The following is a 17617-nucleotide window of genomic DNA, read 5'->3' as shown; positions in this document are numbered from 1 at the left end:
GTGTGAAGCAGGCGGTTGGAGCACACTGTAGAGAGCGCAAGAAGAGGTCAAGGACTGTGACCTCTTCATGGACGTTTGGACTCCCGTGGTTAACAACACATGTATGAAGTATCACCTCACCTCAACTTGGCATCTCAGATGTCACTTGAAGATGGAGCATGGCTTCAATAACACATATTTGACCCGCTGCCTACTTCACAACACTGGTGTTGTCCAGAGTGTGTTGTTGCGAGAGAACAATTCCAAATGCCTACTTTCACTTGACAGGGGAATTTGTCAGGCAGCGTTTGCCACATGTTGATGCCGCTATAATTAGGTCTGTAGGGCGGCGCCGAGATCAGAAGTCCGATCAATTCATCAGCCGATTGAAGTCTTCCCTCGGGTGTGACATCAGCATCCCACAGTGCTTTGCAAAGGTCACCGCAGCTTGATGACTTTTTAAGCGTGAAAGTATTCCCATTTTTTTCCAGGGTTCAACCCAGTCTGGGAGGAGACGCTGTCCTTCACTCTCCACATGGCTGAGGTGGCGTTGGTGCGATTCCTGGTCTGGGACCACGACCCAATCGGGCGGGACTTCATTGGTCAACGGACAGTGGCCTTCAGCAGCCTCATGCCTGGTCGGTATCATTTGGGCGCCTGTAGTTTGACTGACACTCAGTGAACACGGGAGGACAGAGCGCTCACATGCTTATAAATAACACATCCCTCCCAGGGTGGAGGCTGCCGCCACGAGAGGAAATGTAATCTGGTGTCTTGTTAACGCCGCGAGCTGCTGGATTATTATTCTGTGGCGGAGAATCTACGGCTCGTCTGTCACCAGCTGCTCGCACTTTTCATTCGCTCTCTTGTTTTCAATCACCTCATCGCTCACCTGCCCTCACTTTCAATTCAATTACAGGCTACAGACATGTTTACTTGGAGGGGCTGACGGAGGCGTCCATCTTTGTACACGTGTCGGTGCATGACGTCTATGGGAAGGTGAGGCGCTCTGCTCTTTGTTTGTTTTCTAAGTCGAATACATTCACGCTGTTCTCCTCAACCTTTGTCTTTTTTAGTGGAGCCCTCTAGTCCTGAACCCCAGCTTTACTATAATGCACTTTCTAGGATCTAATAAGGTATCCAGGTGTTTGGCTTGTGGTGCTGCATGAAACAGCATGAGCGTGTTGCTGTGTTTACTGTCTCTTTACACGGTTGTTTCGAAGCCATGTTCTGCACCGGAGGGATAACTGATAACGTTAGTGTGGCATGTCTTGTCGTCGGCGTTTCTTGTGGAGACTTTGTGGATAACAGCACCATCTACCGGATGTATTTATGAGTGCATGCGATTATTATAAATGTCATTTTCCGCAGTCGCTTCCAATTGAAATAACGACCTTCTGTTGTTTTGTTATTCCAATTTTCCACTTTATATATTGTCTTAAAATACACGTTCACAAGAAATATTTATTTTATTTGGTTCATCTATAATAATGATTTCTTAATTTAATTTACATTTGTAATATGACTTTAACTCAGCTGCTACTTTCAGTTTCAATCCCATTTTCCCAATTTTATTTATTTTTATCAAGAAGAAGCTCACATTGTTGTTGCTTTTGTGACTCATACAAACAATATGCTCTTGAGATGAGTTCAAACAAAGTGAGTTTACCTTTTGTTAGTTTTGTGCCTTCAGTGATCTAAAAACTACCTCTCAGTTGATGACTCCATTCAGCATGTTAAAGCAACATGTACACGTACAAAGAGTCTGAGTGAAAAAGATCTTATTTTTCTGTTGAAAAGTGTTAATGATGCTGCTTGGAACTGTGAAAGCTGTCTTCATTGCTTGTTTTTCTCCCCGTCAGGGGGGTCAGCTGCGAGGGATCCGCGGCTTCTTCAACCGTTCTTCCAAGTCCTCTGTGGACACCAATTCAGGCGGCCTTCGGAAGCGTTCCATCAGCGACCACCTTCTCAGACGCACGGCCAGCGCGCCCGCGAAGGGTCGCAAGAAAACCAAAATGCCGCTCTCGGAGTCTGTGGCTTCCATTTCGGAGCAGAAAAACGGAACGAGCGTCGGAGCGGTCGGAGAGGGAGTGTCCGGGAAGGAAGGAGCGGTGGAGAAACGTGCTCCGCCCCGAGCCCCGCTGACCCACAGACCCATATCCATGCCTTTAGACAGGCTTCTGCAAGGACAGCTGACTCTGTGCTCGCAAGAGGAGCAGCATGATAACGGGGCAGACAGTATCACTGGTGGGTATTCAGCTCGCTGCCTGCTGAGTCAACCACGACACCAGATTTGATCTAGTTTACAGCTGAAGATGTTTGTTGAACACGTAGTGCTAGTCTTGACAGAACATGCCGTAGCAATCTGAACTGACCCTTCTTCACCACGATGCCTTAACATGCCTTTTCTGTCCCATCTTCATCTGCTGTGCTTCTTTATAGTAGAGAACTGACTAGGATTCCTGCAGGTAATCTCGCACACCTCCTTCTGTGAAGGTTGCATCGCCCCACAGCATAGTTTTCCGTCCATTCAGTGTTTCAAAGTGGCCTGAATATATATATATATATTGGTGTGTCATTTGATTCCATTTTATCAATCGCATTAGGTCTGTGTATCATTTGTTTCTTCTGCAATCCATTGAGAATCAAGTTTAAAAAAAGGTTTAGGGGCGCAAGCACTCCACTCACCAAGCTGTCAATAGCAGACAATTTCACTGGTATTGAGAGCTGTTTGAGTGTTAAACACAAGAGTATCACTGTCAGAACTGCTTTAAAAGGGACAACTCTGCGAATAAACAAAAGCACTACATGAGATTTTGCTTTATGTAGTTTCAAGGACCTGATGCAAACGGGTATAGTGAGGTAGTGAAGTGCATGGTGAGACTACAATCTGTGCCAAAGGTTGGACTTGATGGGTAAAAAAATTTTATTGACTTAGCTCTATCACATTTTAGTCCCGGTATTTGACACCAGAATAAACAAATGAATCAGTACACATAAACACATGGCTTCACTTTGCTGCATAACATGCACAGATAACAAAATTTTCTGCGTTTACCTGGATGTTTTGACCATCACATTGTACAATTCTGATGTGCTGGGAAAAAACTCTCCCTGTAAAAAAAGTTGCCATGTGATTATACTGGATAATAATAAGAATTGAACTTCATAAAATCCCAAAGTATCTATATAAAAATATAACAAATATAAAAATATATTAGTTCAAATGCTTTCACTGCTTCTGATTTTCAATAGAAGAAAGACTTCCTTCTGACTCACAGTTGGATAGGAGAATGATACACAAACCGTAATGGACCATCTCTCTCCTGGTGTGATGTTGTCCAACATGGATTTGTCTTATTTGGGAACCTCATTTATCAGCTTCCTCCTCGTACTTGGTGACCATCTGTCTGTGGATTGCAGTTGCGCAGTATTGGCTGAGTGGAATCGTCCTGTCGTCTTGCTCCGTGTTGCATATTTTCCCCGAGGTCATTTCTTTGCGCCGCTAACACGCTCTTAACATTTGTGTCTACAGGCCATTTCCCCTTCCACAGACCCAGATCTTCAAGCGTGGACCACGTGTGCAAATCACCCACCTCATTTGAGCGGAACACATCGACTCCTTCTAAGTTTTACATCAGCAGAATCGCAGAAGAGTCTTCCTACTTGGTCATTGGTGGAGAAGAGCTCAGAAAAGAAGACGACTATGCCAACTATCAGATAGAAGATAAGCTGAAGTCTGAGAAAAGCTCGATGAAAAACCAGATCAGCGCCAACAAAACCGAGACTTCCTCCAACAGCACCACGTTCACAGTCGCACCTTCAGTCTCCTCGTCCTCCTCTTCCTCTGCTCCTTCCTCAGTTGCACCGTTGTCGCCGATCACCATGGACTACCGCGTCAAGAGCCCCAGCTCTGTGGATGATAGCGCCATCTCCAGGCTGATTGATGCAGTGTCCTTGGGCAACGAGCAGGACACGCGTGGATCCATATCTGCTCTTATTAGCCAGATGGACATTGACCAAACCGGGATTAGCGGCAGTCCCGCGACTCATCTCTCCAACATGAGACCCACAACACCAAAAGATTTAAGGTCTTCCCAAAGTACAGCATCTAACGGCGGTGTCAGGAGCACAGCACCTCCTGCACTGCTGTCCAGCCCGGAAACAGCTGATGCTGAGGAGGTCTACACCATCCTGGATGAGGAGATGCTGTCACCTGGGCCCACGCCCCACACGAAGGCCCAAACAGTACACATTCAAATGGAGAGGACTCCGTCTAACAGCCTGAGGTCCTCTCCAGCAAAGGGGGTTCAATGTTTTGGGAAGGGCTGGATTGACAGAAACATCATGGAGGTAGAGGAGGAGAGTGTGTACGAGGAGGTGTACGATCCCCCGGAACTTTGGCGAAAGCCCTCTCAAAGTTTTACCCTCAATCACTACGTTCACAGAAACCCTCTGGCGGAGGTGGAGATAAATGTGGACGAGGATCCCTGTGAGGCGACTTCTCCACACGGGCGTCGCTTTGAGGAACTTTCAAGTCCGACAAAAAGGCATGCCATTTACCAAAACAACGAGTCCACCCCTAAGTTCCCCCACCAGCCGAGCAACGGCGATCCACGGCATCAGTACCCGGCTCATGTGTTGAATGTGACCTTCTCACCGTGTCCCTCCCCACTGGGTCGACCTTCAAACCACCTTCAGCGCTCCGCTAGCTCGCAGGCATCTCCATTTCACAGAGCCCCTGATCTGCGGACCGCCAGTCCTGTCAATTGCTTTATGAGTCAAATGAATCCCGCAGACTTTACTACCAGTAGAGACTTTAGTTTGTCTGAGGCTCAACAGAGATGCTTCAATAACAGTTCTCATCGAGGCGCTCAAGAACCAAGACAGGCCGAAAGAGAGCACAGCAGGTTTCACTACAATGGCGTCTCTTCGCCTGACGCTCTTCCAAGATTTCCTGTAGGGTCAACGAACTCATGCAGATCCAGACCTGTGTCGTCCCCTTCTTTGGACTTTCAATCCCTATACAGCCAAGTGGACTATGAAAGTGTTTTAGTCTCTCCCGAGTCATCCACGGCTAGAAAGTTGAAGCCCAGTCCTCTCAAGTCGCCTCTGAGTCACAGCCATTCAGCCCACGATACAAGACCTGAAACCAAAGCCAGGAGGAGTTTACACCCTGCGACATCACCTTGTCCAACATCCCTTGAATCTTCCAACTCTACACCCTGCAAGTCCAAGTCGCTGGGAGACCTGACCTCTGAGGACATATCGTGCAACTTCCAGAGCAAGTACCACATCATCAGTCGCAGCTTCATCACGCCGCACATGAGGAGGCAGAGGAGGATGGGGTGTCCCGGGGAGGCCGCCGTAGCGTCACCGTCGTGTGACCCCCTCACCGAACAGTTGCGTAAGCTCGTCAGCCTGGACGGCGACGACGTTGAAAAAGACCTTCCGCTGAGTTGCAGAGTAAGTCAAGAAGGGGAGACCCTGAGACCGCGCTCCCAGCCAACACCTTCGACCAGAGATCTGGATGACTCCCCTCCACCGCTCACCCGTCGCCTCTCCTCCCGGAGTCAAAGCCGCGTGCGCCACATCAACAGTCGGGCACGTGAACGGCAACAAGAAGCCCTCAAGCCGCGGACGGGCGTAGTTGTCAACAACTCAGGCGGGATCGTCTTACGTAGCAAACCGGCGTCCCAGAACCCGCCGGTCAACAGACACTCAACCGGCTCGTACATTGCTGGTTTTTTAGGCCACTTTGAAGACAGGGGGCTTCCGGAAGGGTCATGTACGTCGTTGCGTAACGGTAACCTGGATCATCACGGGGATCTGTACTACGCAGGCGACAACGTACAACCTGATGGATTGTCCCACTTTCCGTCAGAGCCAGAGGTCTACTTCCTGCTCAGACTTTAGCGAAACTGTCTGAATGCAATAAAGTCGTTGAACTTTGTTTACTGTTTCACCCAGCAAGCTGGGGTTGTGGGGTCCACTGCCCAGTGCACAGACATACTGAGAGCTCCACGGAATGCACTGGTCCATCCTCATACTTCATGTAGCCCATAAAATTCCTTCCCAAAACTTTGTCCTGGACTTTCATACATCTTTATTTTGTCCCTTCTCTATTTCTGTTGTCCTGTTTAACTTCTTCCCTCCAGCAAACCAGCCCCTCCGCTGATACTGACACAGTATTACCAGTGGTTGCACAACACTGGGATTATTATTATTGGATTCATAATTCATCCCAGTAGATTACCTGGTGAGCTGGCAGCTGCTAACAATTGCGAGGATGACATTTCCTCAAATCCAGGGTAGCACATTTTCGCAGAAAACTGCTTTCCGTTTCGTTGGGTGATAACTGCTCTTTGTTTTGATGTGAACTAGAGCAGCACGTCAAACTGACTTTCTTTGTCTAAACTACATATTTTTAAAACATGCGGGCCACTTGAAATGACTTGGCAGGCCAGAGTCGGCCCCCTGGCCTTGAGTTAGACACACTTGCTGCAAGGGAAACAAGCTGTTTGGAAAAGAAAACTTACTATCTGTTACATATCGGTTTGTATTCCTCCAACATATGTCAGCAATAACACATTTTGGAGAAAGGAAACGGCGGCCTTGGATGTGAAACATTTGGACGCACCTAAGGCTCACAGGCTGCCAAAGCCTTCAAACACAACAAAAGAAAGACGTCCGGCGGCCCAGCTCCCTTTCACTCATGTGGGACCCTTCTTTGTCTTTGCACACAAGTCCACATCCTCCACCGTCATCATCCTTTCATACATCCATGACCTCATTTCTTCTTTTGTTTTTCTTGGATTTTCCATCCCTGACTTTGCGTCCTCCGCCTGAGCCGGACCCCTGTTTTTACTCCTCTCTTCTCTCCTTCTTTTCTCCCAATAAAGCCTCATTTAATCGACCCAACTGACATCAAAGTGCAACATTATGGCGAAGAGTTCAAGAGATCACTTTTTATTGAAGAATGAATCGGTACATTTTGCTTTATAGTTGGCAGTGATTCTTTTCTATTCCCTGCCAGTACACTCACAACCATCCACTGAACTACAGTGAGTTTTTATTCCTGTATAAAAGTTAAGTATAATCCATGTGATGGATTTAACGGCATGTGTATGAAATGTCCACAATTTAATGGTAAATGGTTTCCCTAGTCTGACGGTGTGATGTCGAAATTCTGATCAATGTCTTAATGTACACGGGAAGTTTGCTTCCCTCCAACTGGCTTCCGAAACTGATTGTACAGATATTTTTAACCTTTGTCCCCGTGGTGTCCTGTCAGAAAAAATAAAACGAAAATAAATGCGTACATTGACAATGAAGCAAAAAATAGTAAATGTTTTTCAGCGGAGCGGGAATGTCTTTCTTTCTATCATGTGAATGTGTTGTTAAACAGCTAGACTGAAACTGAATTAGTCACATGTCCGTCTTCCATTTATCTGCCGTGGGATTCCTTCGTTTTTTTTGTCAGACAACACTATTCTCTGTTTGATTCCCGAGTGTTTCTGTTGGCGACGCAATTGTGCATGTTACATGTGAACATGAAGCATGACTATGCACCAGTTTATACTAGATTTGTTGCATCTCTCGACATCAGCACACAACGAACAAAGTAGTTGCATTGGAAACAACAACGAAGCAGTATATCAGTGCAATACACGATACGTGTGTAAACTTCAGTGATTTAATATGTAGGGTTTGAGATTTGGAGTTTTTTTATTTTTTTAATTGCTTTGATACAGAATAATATTGTGCCGGGTATATATTCATTTGTTAAATGAAAAGATGGACATCTGTATCAACTGTACAGGTCTGAGGGGAAGTGGAAAGCTGTATTTTTTATTTTCCCTTTCAGTTGTTTAATGTGATAAAAAAAAGAGTATTTTCCCTGACGCTCATCGTAGCGTAATGAGCATTTCCTACCAATGCAATAAACATATTAAAATGTTTGATTTCAACTGTACTTCTTTCTCTTTGTTAATAGTGTTTCATGATGCCAGCTGATGTTTTATCTCGAATACAGTGGTACCTCGGTTTTCGAATGTCCCGGACTTCGAACAAGTCTGAGTTCGAACAAAGATTTTGAGATTTTTTTGCTTCGGATATCGAATGAAAGTGCAGAACTCTCCGCCAAATGCCCCGAAAAAAGTCGGAAAAAAACATATCATGCGCGGACCGATCAGCTGACCCACGACACGCTTTGTTATTGTGTATAACGCAGCCTCTGTATGCAGACGTGTCCCGTTAGCTACATTTACTGACTGTTTCTTCTTCATATTGAGGAGTAAAACCTTTCCTGTCTCCACACTGGACCGTGGTAGAGTGTCACAGGGGAGGTGCTGGAGCGCTCACTCCAGGGTTTGATGTCCTGTTGTGGGCTGGAGCTGGGACAGGGATGAGGCCAGTCTGGGACAGAGCGTGACTTGGTTTATGACTTTGTCACAGCCAAACTGCACAGAAGCACACATTCAGAGCTGGACACGCACCGGGCACCTCTTCACTTCTGGAGAGACGTCACTCACTCGGCAACCCCTCCCACATGCAGCGGCCACACACATAGAGGAACAGCCACCTGCAGCAGACACTCTACATTCACTCCTACAAAAGACTATTTTAAGGCTTGGAACGCATTAGTTCTTTTTCGATTCATTGTCATGGGAAAAATCGATTCAGATTTGGAAGAAATTGCTTCTCAAACAGCCGTCTGGAACGGATTATGGTCGAGAACCGAGGTACCACTGTATAATGTTGATCGGGTCGACTTTTTCCATGGTAGTATAAATGATGTTTTGGAAACTGAATCACAAATCGAGGGGATTTGCTCATGTTGTTTCAAAATGGCCGCCCAATTGTGCAGTACAAATACATTTCTTTTGCAGATTGATATGTGGATAGATTTGCAGGAAAATGTCTATAATGAAATACAAATGTGCATTAGAATAACAATTATATAATAAGAATGTTATTGTAAGAAAATCGTTTTCCATGTTATTATTTGACAATGCTAACATATTTTTTCATGTAGTCGTATTTACCTAAAATGTGTTTTTCAATTGCTCCTACAAAAGATTTTAAAAAAGGAGCGGGTTTTTTTAATACGTAAAAAAACGTTATTTATTCGCAAAAAATGTTTGCTGACGTGTCTGGGGCACGACCACTAGATGGCACCATATGGTCGTTTAACAATACTTCTGCTGCCTTTCCCTCAACAAAACGGTCCGAGTCATTAATTTGTCAACGGGGACGCGGGTCAATCTCCTCAGTCGACCCGGAACCTGACTCCAGGTGAGTCCAGAACCTCTGGTCTCAAGAAGTTGGTCTCAGACTTGTAGGCTGTGCTCCAGGCGCGGACAATACTTTCCATCATGTGACTTGAATTTCCTCAGACAGGACCTTTTTGGAAGCTTGTGTCTTGACTCCTTCCTCACTCAGACTCCAGTAGCCTGTGGAGCAAGGTGGGCTCAGTTTGGAAGTCACTTCGCTTTAAATGGGTTGTTCATCTCACCCATCTTTGCACCTTTTCACTCCTACCATGGCAACTATAGTGTCCTAACCAGTGAGTTTTGCATAGTTTTGCCCATCGCTCTTCAGCCTTGTGGCCTGCAATGTGAATGTGAATCATTGAATGGCACTCGTCCTGTACATATTTCTTAACCCCGTGCACTGTAGCGACACTCAGATATCAGTAAGCTGAGCTGAGTTTAGTGTTTGATTCAAACAGCCGGGGCCAATGGGTCAGACCGACTCAGATGCACTGGAGCAGCTTGGGCTGTTTGGAGTGGTTTACAACTTTGGAGCGACGGCGACTGTTTGAGGACGTGACACCCTTCGTCCAATAATGGAGCAGGGAGCTGAGGAGCCTGTTTTGACAGTGATGACCATTATATGGGAGCTTGGGTGAGGAACCTTCGTCAAGTCCCATAAAGAAAAAAAACAAAAAAAAACAATCTGTGCGAATAGAAATAACTTAACCTAAAGATCTGAATCATCCAGGGCTTCAGTGTACACGCCTTTCTTCACAGCTCTGCCTTAGAAATGGCTGACTAACTGCACTGCTTTCTCTGCGCGGACCTCACCTTGCCATAACCCTTTCCCCAGCCTCTCCCTTAAACCTAACCAGCCAAATCAAATGAATAACCGTAGCCGGGAATCCGAACCAAACTTGTAACCAATTATAGTGACCCAGTTATTTTGAAGTCTTCATCCTCAAACTGAGCTGTGGAGAAACGCAAATATCTCCCAATGTAGGGTCCTCACAAGGACAAATAAACAAGCACACACACATATACAGGTTTGTCGCACTGTCTTTGTGAGGACTTGTCATTGGCCTCTCATTCTTAACTTAACACCCAAAACAGAAGGCCCAACTTCACCTGAACTCTGAACCAAACTGAAACCCATTTTTTAAATATTGTTTAATATTTAATATTGTCTTCACTTCAGATTTCTGATCACAGAGCGCTTTATTGCCAATGTCACTGAGGATCCCACCAACTAGGAAAGTGCTTCGGTACATTGTGCATTGATGAAAAAAGTATATAATAGAAGAAATTAATAAATATTTATATAAAAAACAAACACAAACAAGGGTTGTTCAAACCGTCTGAGGGCCGAGGGGAAAAAGCTGCTCTTGTGACCGGAGGTTCTGCTGTGGATTGACTGGATTGACCTCCTGCTAGAGGGCAGAGGGACATCCCTGAGACAAGATGTCCACACAAGGAGGTGTGTTTCCAAGGTTTGTCCCCACAAGTGTAGGTATACAAGTTCTGTTGCTGTTGACCTGGGACCGTACAGAGTCAGGGCTGGAAGACGTGGCCTTGTTGTGTTGATGATCGACAAGGTAGCCTCCAGCAAACCGCCCCCCTCCCCCCAACAGCACCATTATTTTTCTTGTCAAATTGGCAAGAAGGGATTTGGCGTGATGTTTACGACGCCCGCACCCTGGGATTTAAATAACTTTCAAATACGGCGACTCTCCCAGGTCGCGCGGACACTCGGCGTCGAGCGACGCTGTGTGTTTTGGTCTGCGTCAGTTCACATAGAAACTGATGTATCTGACCTATCTGCACAGATGTCCTGCTGGCTCTTCTATCTGGTTCTGCTGGTGGGAGGACAGACAGGGGTGCGAGTGGGGGAGAGCCGGACGTGCACCCAGTGGGGGGCACCCAGCAGCAGCAGCCTGTTCCAGGACGGAGACATCATTATTGGCGGACTCTTTAATATTCACTTCAAAACTCCATCCATGAGCCAGGAGTTTACAGAGCAGCCTCAGAACAAGCCTTGCACTGGGTAGAGTCCAGCGTTGAAAGTCACCTGTTCTCTGCTTGATGCGACTGACTCTTTCTTCCTCCTCTCCTCAGGTTAGAGCATCTTCCTCTGCAGTACATTTATGCCATGGTGTTTGCAATGGAGGAGATCAACCGCAGCTCCGGCCTCCTTCCTGGAGTGAAGCTTGGTTATCGTATCCACGACAGCTGCGCCCTCCACCCCTGGTCCACGCAGGCAGCCCTGTCTCTGGTGGCAGGAGAGAACAGCAGGTGCAGCGCAGCAGGAACTGGAGCAGGATCTGGGAAAGGTAACTGAGAATTCTGCATCAATGTTTTCAGACTAACATGTTGAAATGGAAGCAGGGGTTCCCCTGATCATCGGAGGCTCGTCGTCCAAGACTGCCATCATCCTCTCCAGAGTCTTGGGGCCGCTCTCCGTCCCACTGGTGAGTATGGATCGCTGATCCAGGTGCTACTGACACACAGCAGAAGCACTGAAGATGACAGAAATGAAACTGAAATGAAGTGACAGGGACGTTTTAAACCCCATTGTTAATTTCATACAGCGTAAAATACTGATGTGAAATGTGTCACTTCTGTTTTCGTAGACTGAACCCTACTGACTTTTTATTTATCTATTTTTTCAAACAAGGAATTTACAGTATGGTAAATGACAGAAATTACACAGGAAATCAAATCACATTCCAGATCCTAATGGATACAAACAATGCATACTATGATAATGACACTTCAGTTTTCCTCACCAAAATTACTTCTGTAAAAATACGTACACAGAAATATGGTAGTTTTATAGTTGTATGGGTTAATTCAAGTGATGTAAATGACATTTTTTTTAAATGAAATACAGTACCTTTACATGACAACAATCGTAAAAATGAAATCGGTCATTAAAAAAATTCATTCAAAAGTCAATATGTGAATTTCAAAAATAGAAAATCAAGTGACTTTTTATCAAAATAACTGACGTTTTTATTCACATTATGACTTTTATTTTAATGAAAAATACATATTAAATATTAATGTAAGTAAAATGATTTAAATTATTATAAATAGCAGCTTAATTATGATTTTTTTAAACAATGTACTAACTGCTATAAAAGCTATATGAATTTTGATGTATTTAATATGTAATTCTTTTGTAGGATCTTGTTGAAAGAAGAAATGATTTTTGCACTTTTCTTAATTGCAGATCTATGTGCTAATATCAGTAATATCAGCTCCGTGTCTCCCTCTCAGATGAGTTACCAGTCCAGCTGCCCGTGTCTGAGCGACAGGAGGCAGTATCCCAATTTCTTCCGGACCATTCCCAGTGACGTCTTCCAAGCCAAGGCCTTCGCCCAGATGGCCATTCGATTCAAGTGGACGTGGATCGGAGCCGTGATCGCCGACAATGATTACGGCTACGTGGCGGTGAAGGTGAGAAGCTGAGGACCTTCAGTAAACCTATTTATTTCAGTGCATTTTCGTACTAAGGTTTTTGAGGAGGAGATTCGAGGAGCTGGAATCTGTCTGGCGTTTGTGGAGACTCTGCAGCGACAGAAGATCGTGAGTGACTCCATCCGAGCCGCTCTCGCCATCCAGGCGTCGTCCGCCAAAGTGATCCTGGTGTTTTCCTGGTACACGGATGTGAGAGAACTGTTTGTCCAACTCGCCAAGTTAAACGTAAGACACAAACCCACGTGAACCCCTGAGCGTCACATAATTCAACTGTGGTTTTCCTTCCCCCGCAGGTGACCGACAGACAGTTCCTGGCCAGTGAGGCCTGGAGCACCAGTGTTGGCCTGCTCCAGAACCCCGCCACTGCTAAAGTCGCTGCTGGAGTTGTGGGCGTGGCCATCCGCAGCTCTCCCATTCCTGGCTTTGAGAGTTTCCTCCGAGGGCTGAACCCTGCTGAACGGCCTGATGATGGACTCTTGAGACAGCTATGGGAGATGGAGTTCGCTTGTTCTCCGGTGGCTTCAAATGCGTCGAGCGGCGGCTCCTCTCGATCACTTCCCATCTGCAGCGGCTCAGAGTCGCTTCAGAAAGTGGACAATCACTTCACGGACATCTCGCAGCTGCGAGTCACGTACAACGTCTATCTGTCGGTTTACGCCGCCGCCAACGCCCTTCACAAGCTCCTGTCCTGCCCTGACGCAGCCGCTGGAAACAGAACCTGCTCCAAACCTGCAGCGGACATCAACCCCGCCGAGGTAGTCGCTGTCTTCCACTGAGCTCTGACTGTGACAACGTAAAGATTTGATTTTCTTGATTCGCACAGGTGCTGCAACACCTCAGCAAGGTCAATTTCACCACGCCGCAAAATGAGATCTTCTACTTCCAAGGTGCGGACATTCCAGCAAAGTACGACCTGGTCAACTGGCAAAAGTCTCCCGACGGTCAAATGAAAGTGGTTCTGATCGGCCGGGTGAATGGCTTTGATCTTATTCTCAACGAGTCGGCCATTCAGTGGAGCACTGGCTTCCAACAGGTGAGCACACACACACACACACACACACACACCCTCCATATTGTGACCAAGTTACCGCCGCACAGGCTTGTTTTCAAAGGGGCCCGCCTCAGTGTGCAGTGAGATCTGCCTGCCTGCTCACCCTGAAAAGACGGGAGGAAGGAAGGAAGGGATCAGAGATAGAAAGAAGGGAGGAAAGAGGGAAGCAAGGATGGAAAGGATCAAAGATGGAAAGGAAGCAAGGAAGGAAGGGATCAGAGATAGATAGAAGGCAGGAAAGAAGGAAGCAAAGATGGAAAGGATCAAAGGAAGCAAGGAAGGTAAGGGATCAGAGACGGAAGGAAGGGAGGCATGGAGGGAAGAAGGAAGGAAAGAAGCAAGGAAGGACGGCATCAAAGATGGAAAAAAGGGAGGGAAGAAGGAAGGGAGGCATGGAGAGAAGAAGGGAGGAAGGAAGCAAGGAAGGAAGAGATAAAGGAAATAAGTAAGGGAGGCATGGAGGGAAGAAGGGAGGAAGGAGTCAAGGATGGAAGGTGAAGGAAGGGCTGTAGAGAGGAAGGAAGGAAGGCAGAGAGGAAGGAAATAAGGAACGGATAGTGGGAGGGATGGAGGGAGGAAGGAAAAAAGGAAGGAAGGGATCAAGGAATCAAAAAAGGGAGGAAGGACGGACAGAAGGTAGAGAGGAAGGAAAGAAAGGAAGGTAGGGATCAAGGAATGAAAAAAGGAAGGAGCGCGCACACACACACACACACACACTCACACACACTCACACACACACACACACACACACACACACACACACACACACACACACACACACACACACACACACACACAGACAGCCTCCATATCTTGACCGAGTGACACAGGCTTGTTTTCCAAGGTGCCCGCCTCAGTGTGCAGTGAGATCTGCCCGCCTGGCACCAGGAAGGCCGACAGGAAGGGAGAACCGCTCTGCTGCTTCGACTGCATCCCCTGTGCTGACGGGGAGATCAGCAACATCACAGGTCAGTCAGGAGCTGATGTTCATCTGAATCACCCGCCTCCACAGAAGCCAAATCCTTCTGTGTTCTCCGGCAGGTTCCCTTTACTGTGATCGCTGTCCGCCTGAGTTCTGGTCCAATGAGAACAGAACCGCTTGCCTCCCTCGCCAGCTGGACTTTCTTGCTTTCAATGAGACTCTGGGCATCACCCTCACCACGGTCGCTGTCTCCGGGACGGTGGTGACCAGCGTGGTCTTTGTCATATTCCTCCATTACCGCCACACACCTCTGGTAGGAGCCACACTCACGTCAGCAGATTTTAGTTTTAAACCATTTATAAACCAATATATACATTTTTAGGGGTGGGATTCGATAAAAAAAAAATCTAAATTAGAGAATCTGTGACTAATTCATTCATTTAATCGCAGTCAAATCATATAAGAATATTTGCCACAAGAAGCCACATTTTTCAATTTCAATGAATTTGGTATATTAGTGAATGAAATGATGGAGCCATACATACATTTAAACAACAACAAAATATTGTTTATTTGGCATCAGTTTGACAATAGCACAATAAATCACGATGGTGGCTAAATTCAAGTTTTTATATCACCTTATTAAAACTAAAGCTCTTTTAATGTCTTGAAAATATTTGTGTAAGAATTACAAGTACATTCAGAATAGTGGAAACCCTGGACATTGTGTAGCGAAAAACTTCCCTGAACAAACGCAAATAAAAACAATCTGTCTGCTTTTGTTCAGGGAGTCCACCACTAATATTTTTAAACCACTTCCATTCGTTAATGCCAAACTCAAGGCCAGAGGGCCAAATCCAGCCCGCCCAGTCATTTGATGTGGCCCACAACCGCTTTAGATACTTGTCATAGAATTTAAGAGTAAACATATACACACATAATATCCAATATTGTAATCCACAAACGCCATGTAGTCTTTGACGGCAAGTTCCTCTCTTTGTCTTGGTCTCCAGGTTCGAGCGAACAACTCCGAGTTGAGCTTCCTGCTTCTCCTCTCTCTGAAACTCTGCTTCCTGTGCTCTCTGGTCTTCATTGGTCGACCATCAGTTTGGGCCTGTCGCTTCCAACAAGCGGCGTTCGGGATCAGCTTCGTCCTCTGCGTCTCCTGCCTCCAGGTCAAAACAATCGTGGTGCTGGCGGCCTTCCGTTCGGCCCGACCGGGTGGCGAGTCGCTGATGAAGTGGTTCGGTCCACATCAACAGCGGGGAAGTGTGTGTGTCTTCACCTCCGTGCAGGTGAGATGACTGCTCTTCATTTCTCACCTGGTTTTCCCGACCGACTGGACCTTCTCTTTTGAGCAGATCATCATCTGTAGTATTTGGCTTTCACTGGATCCCCCGGTGCCTCGGCCAGACCTCGACTTACCAGGGCTGAGGGTGACATTGAAATGCGCCATGTCCTCGGTGGTGGGCTTCTCTCTGGTTCTGGGCTACATCGGCCTGCTGGCGTGCAGCTGCCTGGTCCTGGCCTTCCTGGCCAGGAAGCTGCCGGACAACTTCAACGAGGCCAAACTCATCACCTTCAGCATGCTGATCTTCTGCGCCGTCTGGGTGGCCTTCGTCCCGGCGTACGTCAGCTCCCCCGGGAAATACTCCAATGCCGTGGAGATCTTCGCCATCCTGGCCTCCAGCTATGGTTTGCTGCTCTGCATCTTCGCTCCAAAGTGCTTCATCATCCTGCTGAGACCTGAGAGAAACACCAAGAAACACCTGATGGCCAGATAGCTGAGTGAGACAAGTGGCCAGTACGTGTCCAGGAGAATAAAATTCTCTTTATTCATAATCTGCTATCAATAAACATGTATACTTAAAACACGTCGATGCGTCTTGCACTCATCCTTTTTGCGCTCAAAGTTATCAGACCAGTTTTCATAGTACAGATCACACACTGATATGAGCCAGTAGGCTCCTACTGTTCCTCCTATTTGGAACTGCACAGCAGACCGCACAACACACTCAGTGGCTTTTTTTCATCCAAAAGTTTATTTACATAGACAAAACATTTGGTATATATATTTTTTTTTTCATGTGCAATACACATCTAGCCTGTAACCCTCACTCTAACCATTCATGGCCATGCATCTTTCACATTTAACCTTCTAGAATTTACCTTCTTCCTCGGAACTCTGTAGGTCATGGAAGCTAGCAGGGATGTTTTCCATGGTCATAATGTTTGATAAGCCATATCAGGCGGGTGAACAGAGAGGATTAACAACATGCTCAGTGTGATCTTTCCCTTAAACGTTGAAGGCACTGGAGTGAGGTTCAATACCTATGAGGAGTGACTCCTGAATCCATTTAGAATCCATGGTTCTCAGGTGAGAAACAGATGTGAAGTAAGAGCGCGCTTGATCTTGAACAGACCACAGCTTTAAGCAGGGTCACAGCAACACTGAAACTCATATTGGGAGACAGTTTTGAGCGCTATGGATTTGTCTGTTCATCTTCGATCTAGAGCACAGGTGGGCAATTCCATTTCCTAAAGGGTCACATTTGAAACTGTAACTGTTGTGAGGGGCCATCATCAAAAGAAAGACAGCGATGACTACAAAACATAACGGAAAAATATCCAACACAAACAAGGACAAAATGAACCTAAAAAGATTTAATTGAAGTAAGCTTATTAGGAAGTGTAAATATGCCATGAAACCTATTGAAATATTTCATTTCATATGAACTTAATTTGAATATAAATCAACATAACTATGGACAAGGTGTTCAAGAAAAGGCAATTTATTTCCAGAAAATATTTTCAATATTCTTTCAATGTATTTTGAGGAACAAGAAAAAGACACAAAATTCTTCAAAAGTCTTCAAACAAGTATTTGCTATGGTTACTGCTGAAGTGGTGACATTACAATACATATCA

General features: G+C 46.0%; 2 protein-coding genes across 4 annotated transcripts in view; both read left to right on the top strand.

Moving 5' to 3' along the window:
• The window catches only part of plch1 (phospholipase C, eta 1), a 62607-nt gene extending 54678 nt beyond the window's left edge, over window positions 1–7929 (top strand). For 2 of the 3 annotated variants that reach the window (XM_053872347.1, XM_053872345.1), the window contains 5 exons: window positions 471–617; window positions 899–978; window positions 1056–1115; window positions 1842–2226; window positions 3515–7929. In XM_053872347.1, coding sequence (XP_053728322.1) covers window positions 471–617; window positions 899–978; window positions 1056–1115; window positions 1842–2226; window positions 3515–5895 — 3053 coding nt within the window. In that variant the 3' untranslated portion in view covers window positions 5896–7929. The remainder of the gene's footprint in view (window positions 1–470; window positions 618–898; window positions 979–1055; window positions 1116–1841; window positions 2227–3514) is intronic. The other variant, XM_053872346.1, reaches the window with a different exon arrangement.
• Window positions 7930–11218: 3289 nt separating this feature from the next.
• On the top strand, window positions 11219–16489 carry LOC128763555 (extracellular calcium-sensing receptor-like). The gene is made up of 11 exons (XM_053872462.1): window positions 11219–11280; window positions 11352–11566; window positions 11622–11704; window positions 12516–12695; window positions 12753–12941; window positions 13010–13471; window positions 13540–13731; window positions 14585–14735; window positions 14809–15002; window positions 15703–15984; window positions 16051–16489. Exons 1-11 carry the CDS (start codon window positions 11234–11236, stop codon window positions 16471–16473), a joined length of 2418 nt encoding a protein of 805 aa, XP_053728437.1. The 5' UTR covers window positions 11219–11233; the 3' UTR covers window positions 16474–16489.
• Window positions 16490–17617: the final 1128 nt, after the last annotated feature.

Source organism: Synchiropus splendidus, chromosome 8 (assembly GCF_027744825.2).
Source record: "Synchiropus splendidus isolate RoL2022-P1 chromosome 8, RoL_Sspl_1.0, whole genome shotgun sequence".
Classification (NCBI taxonomy): domain Eukaryota; kingdom Metazoa; phylum Chordata; class Actinopteri; order Syngnathiformes; family Callionymidae; genus Synchiropus; species Synchiropus splendidus.
The sequence above is the reverse complement of the archived record's forward strand: the minus strand, read 5'-3'. Positions and strand labels throughout refer to the sequence as shown.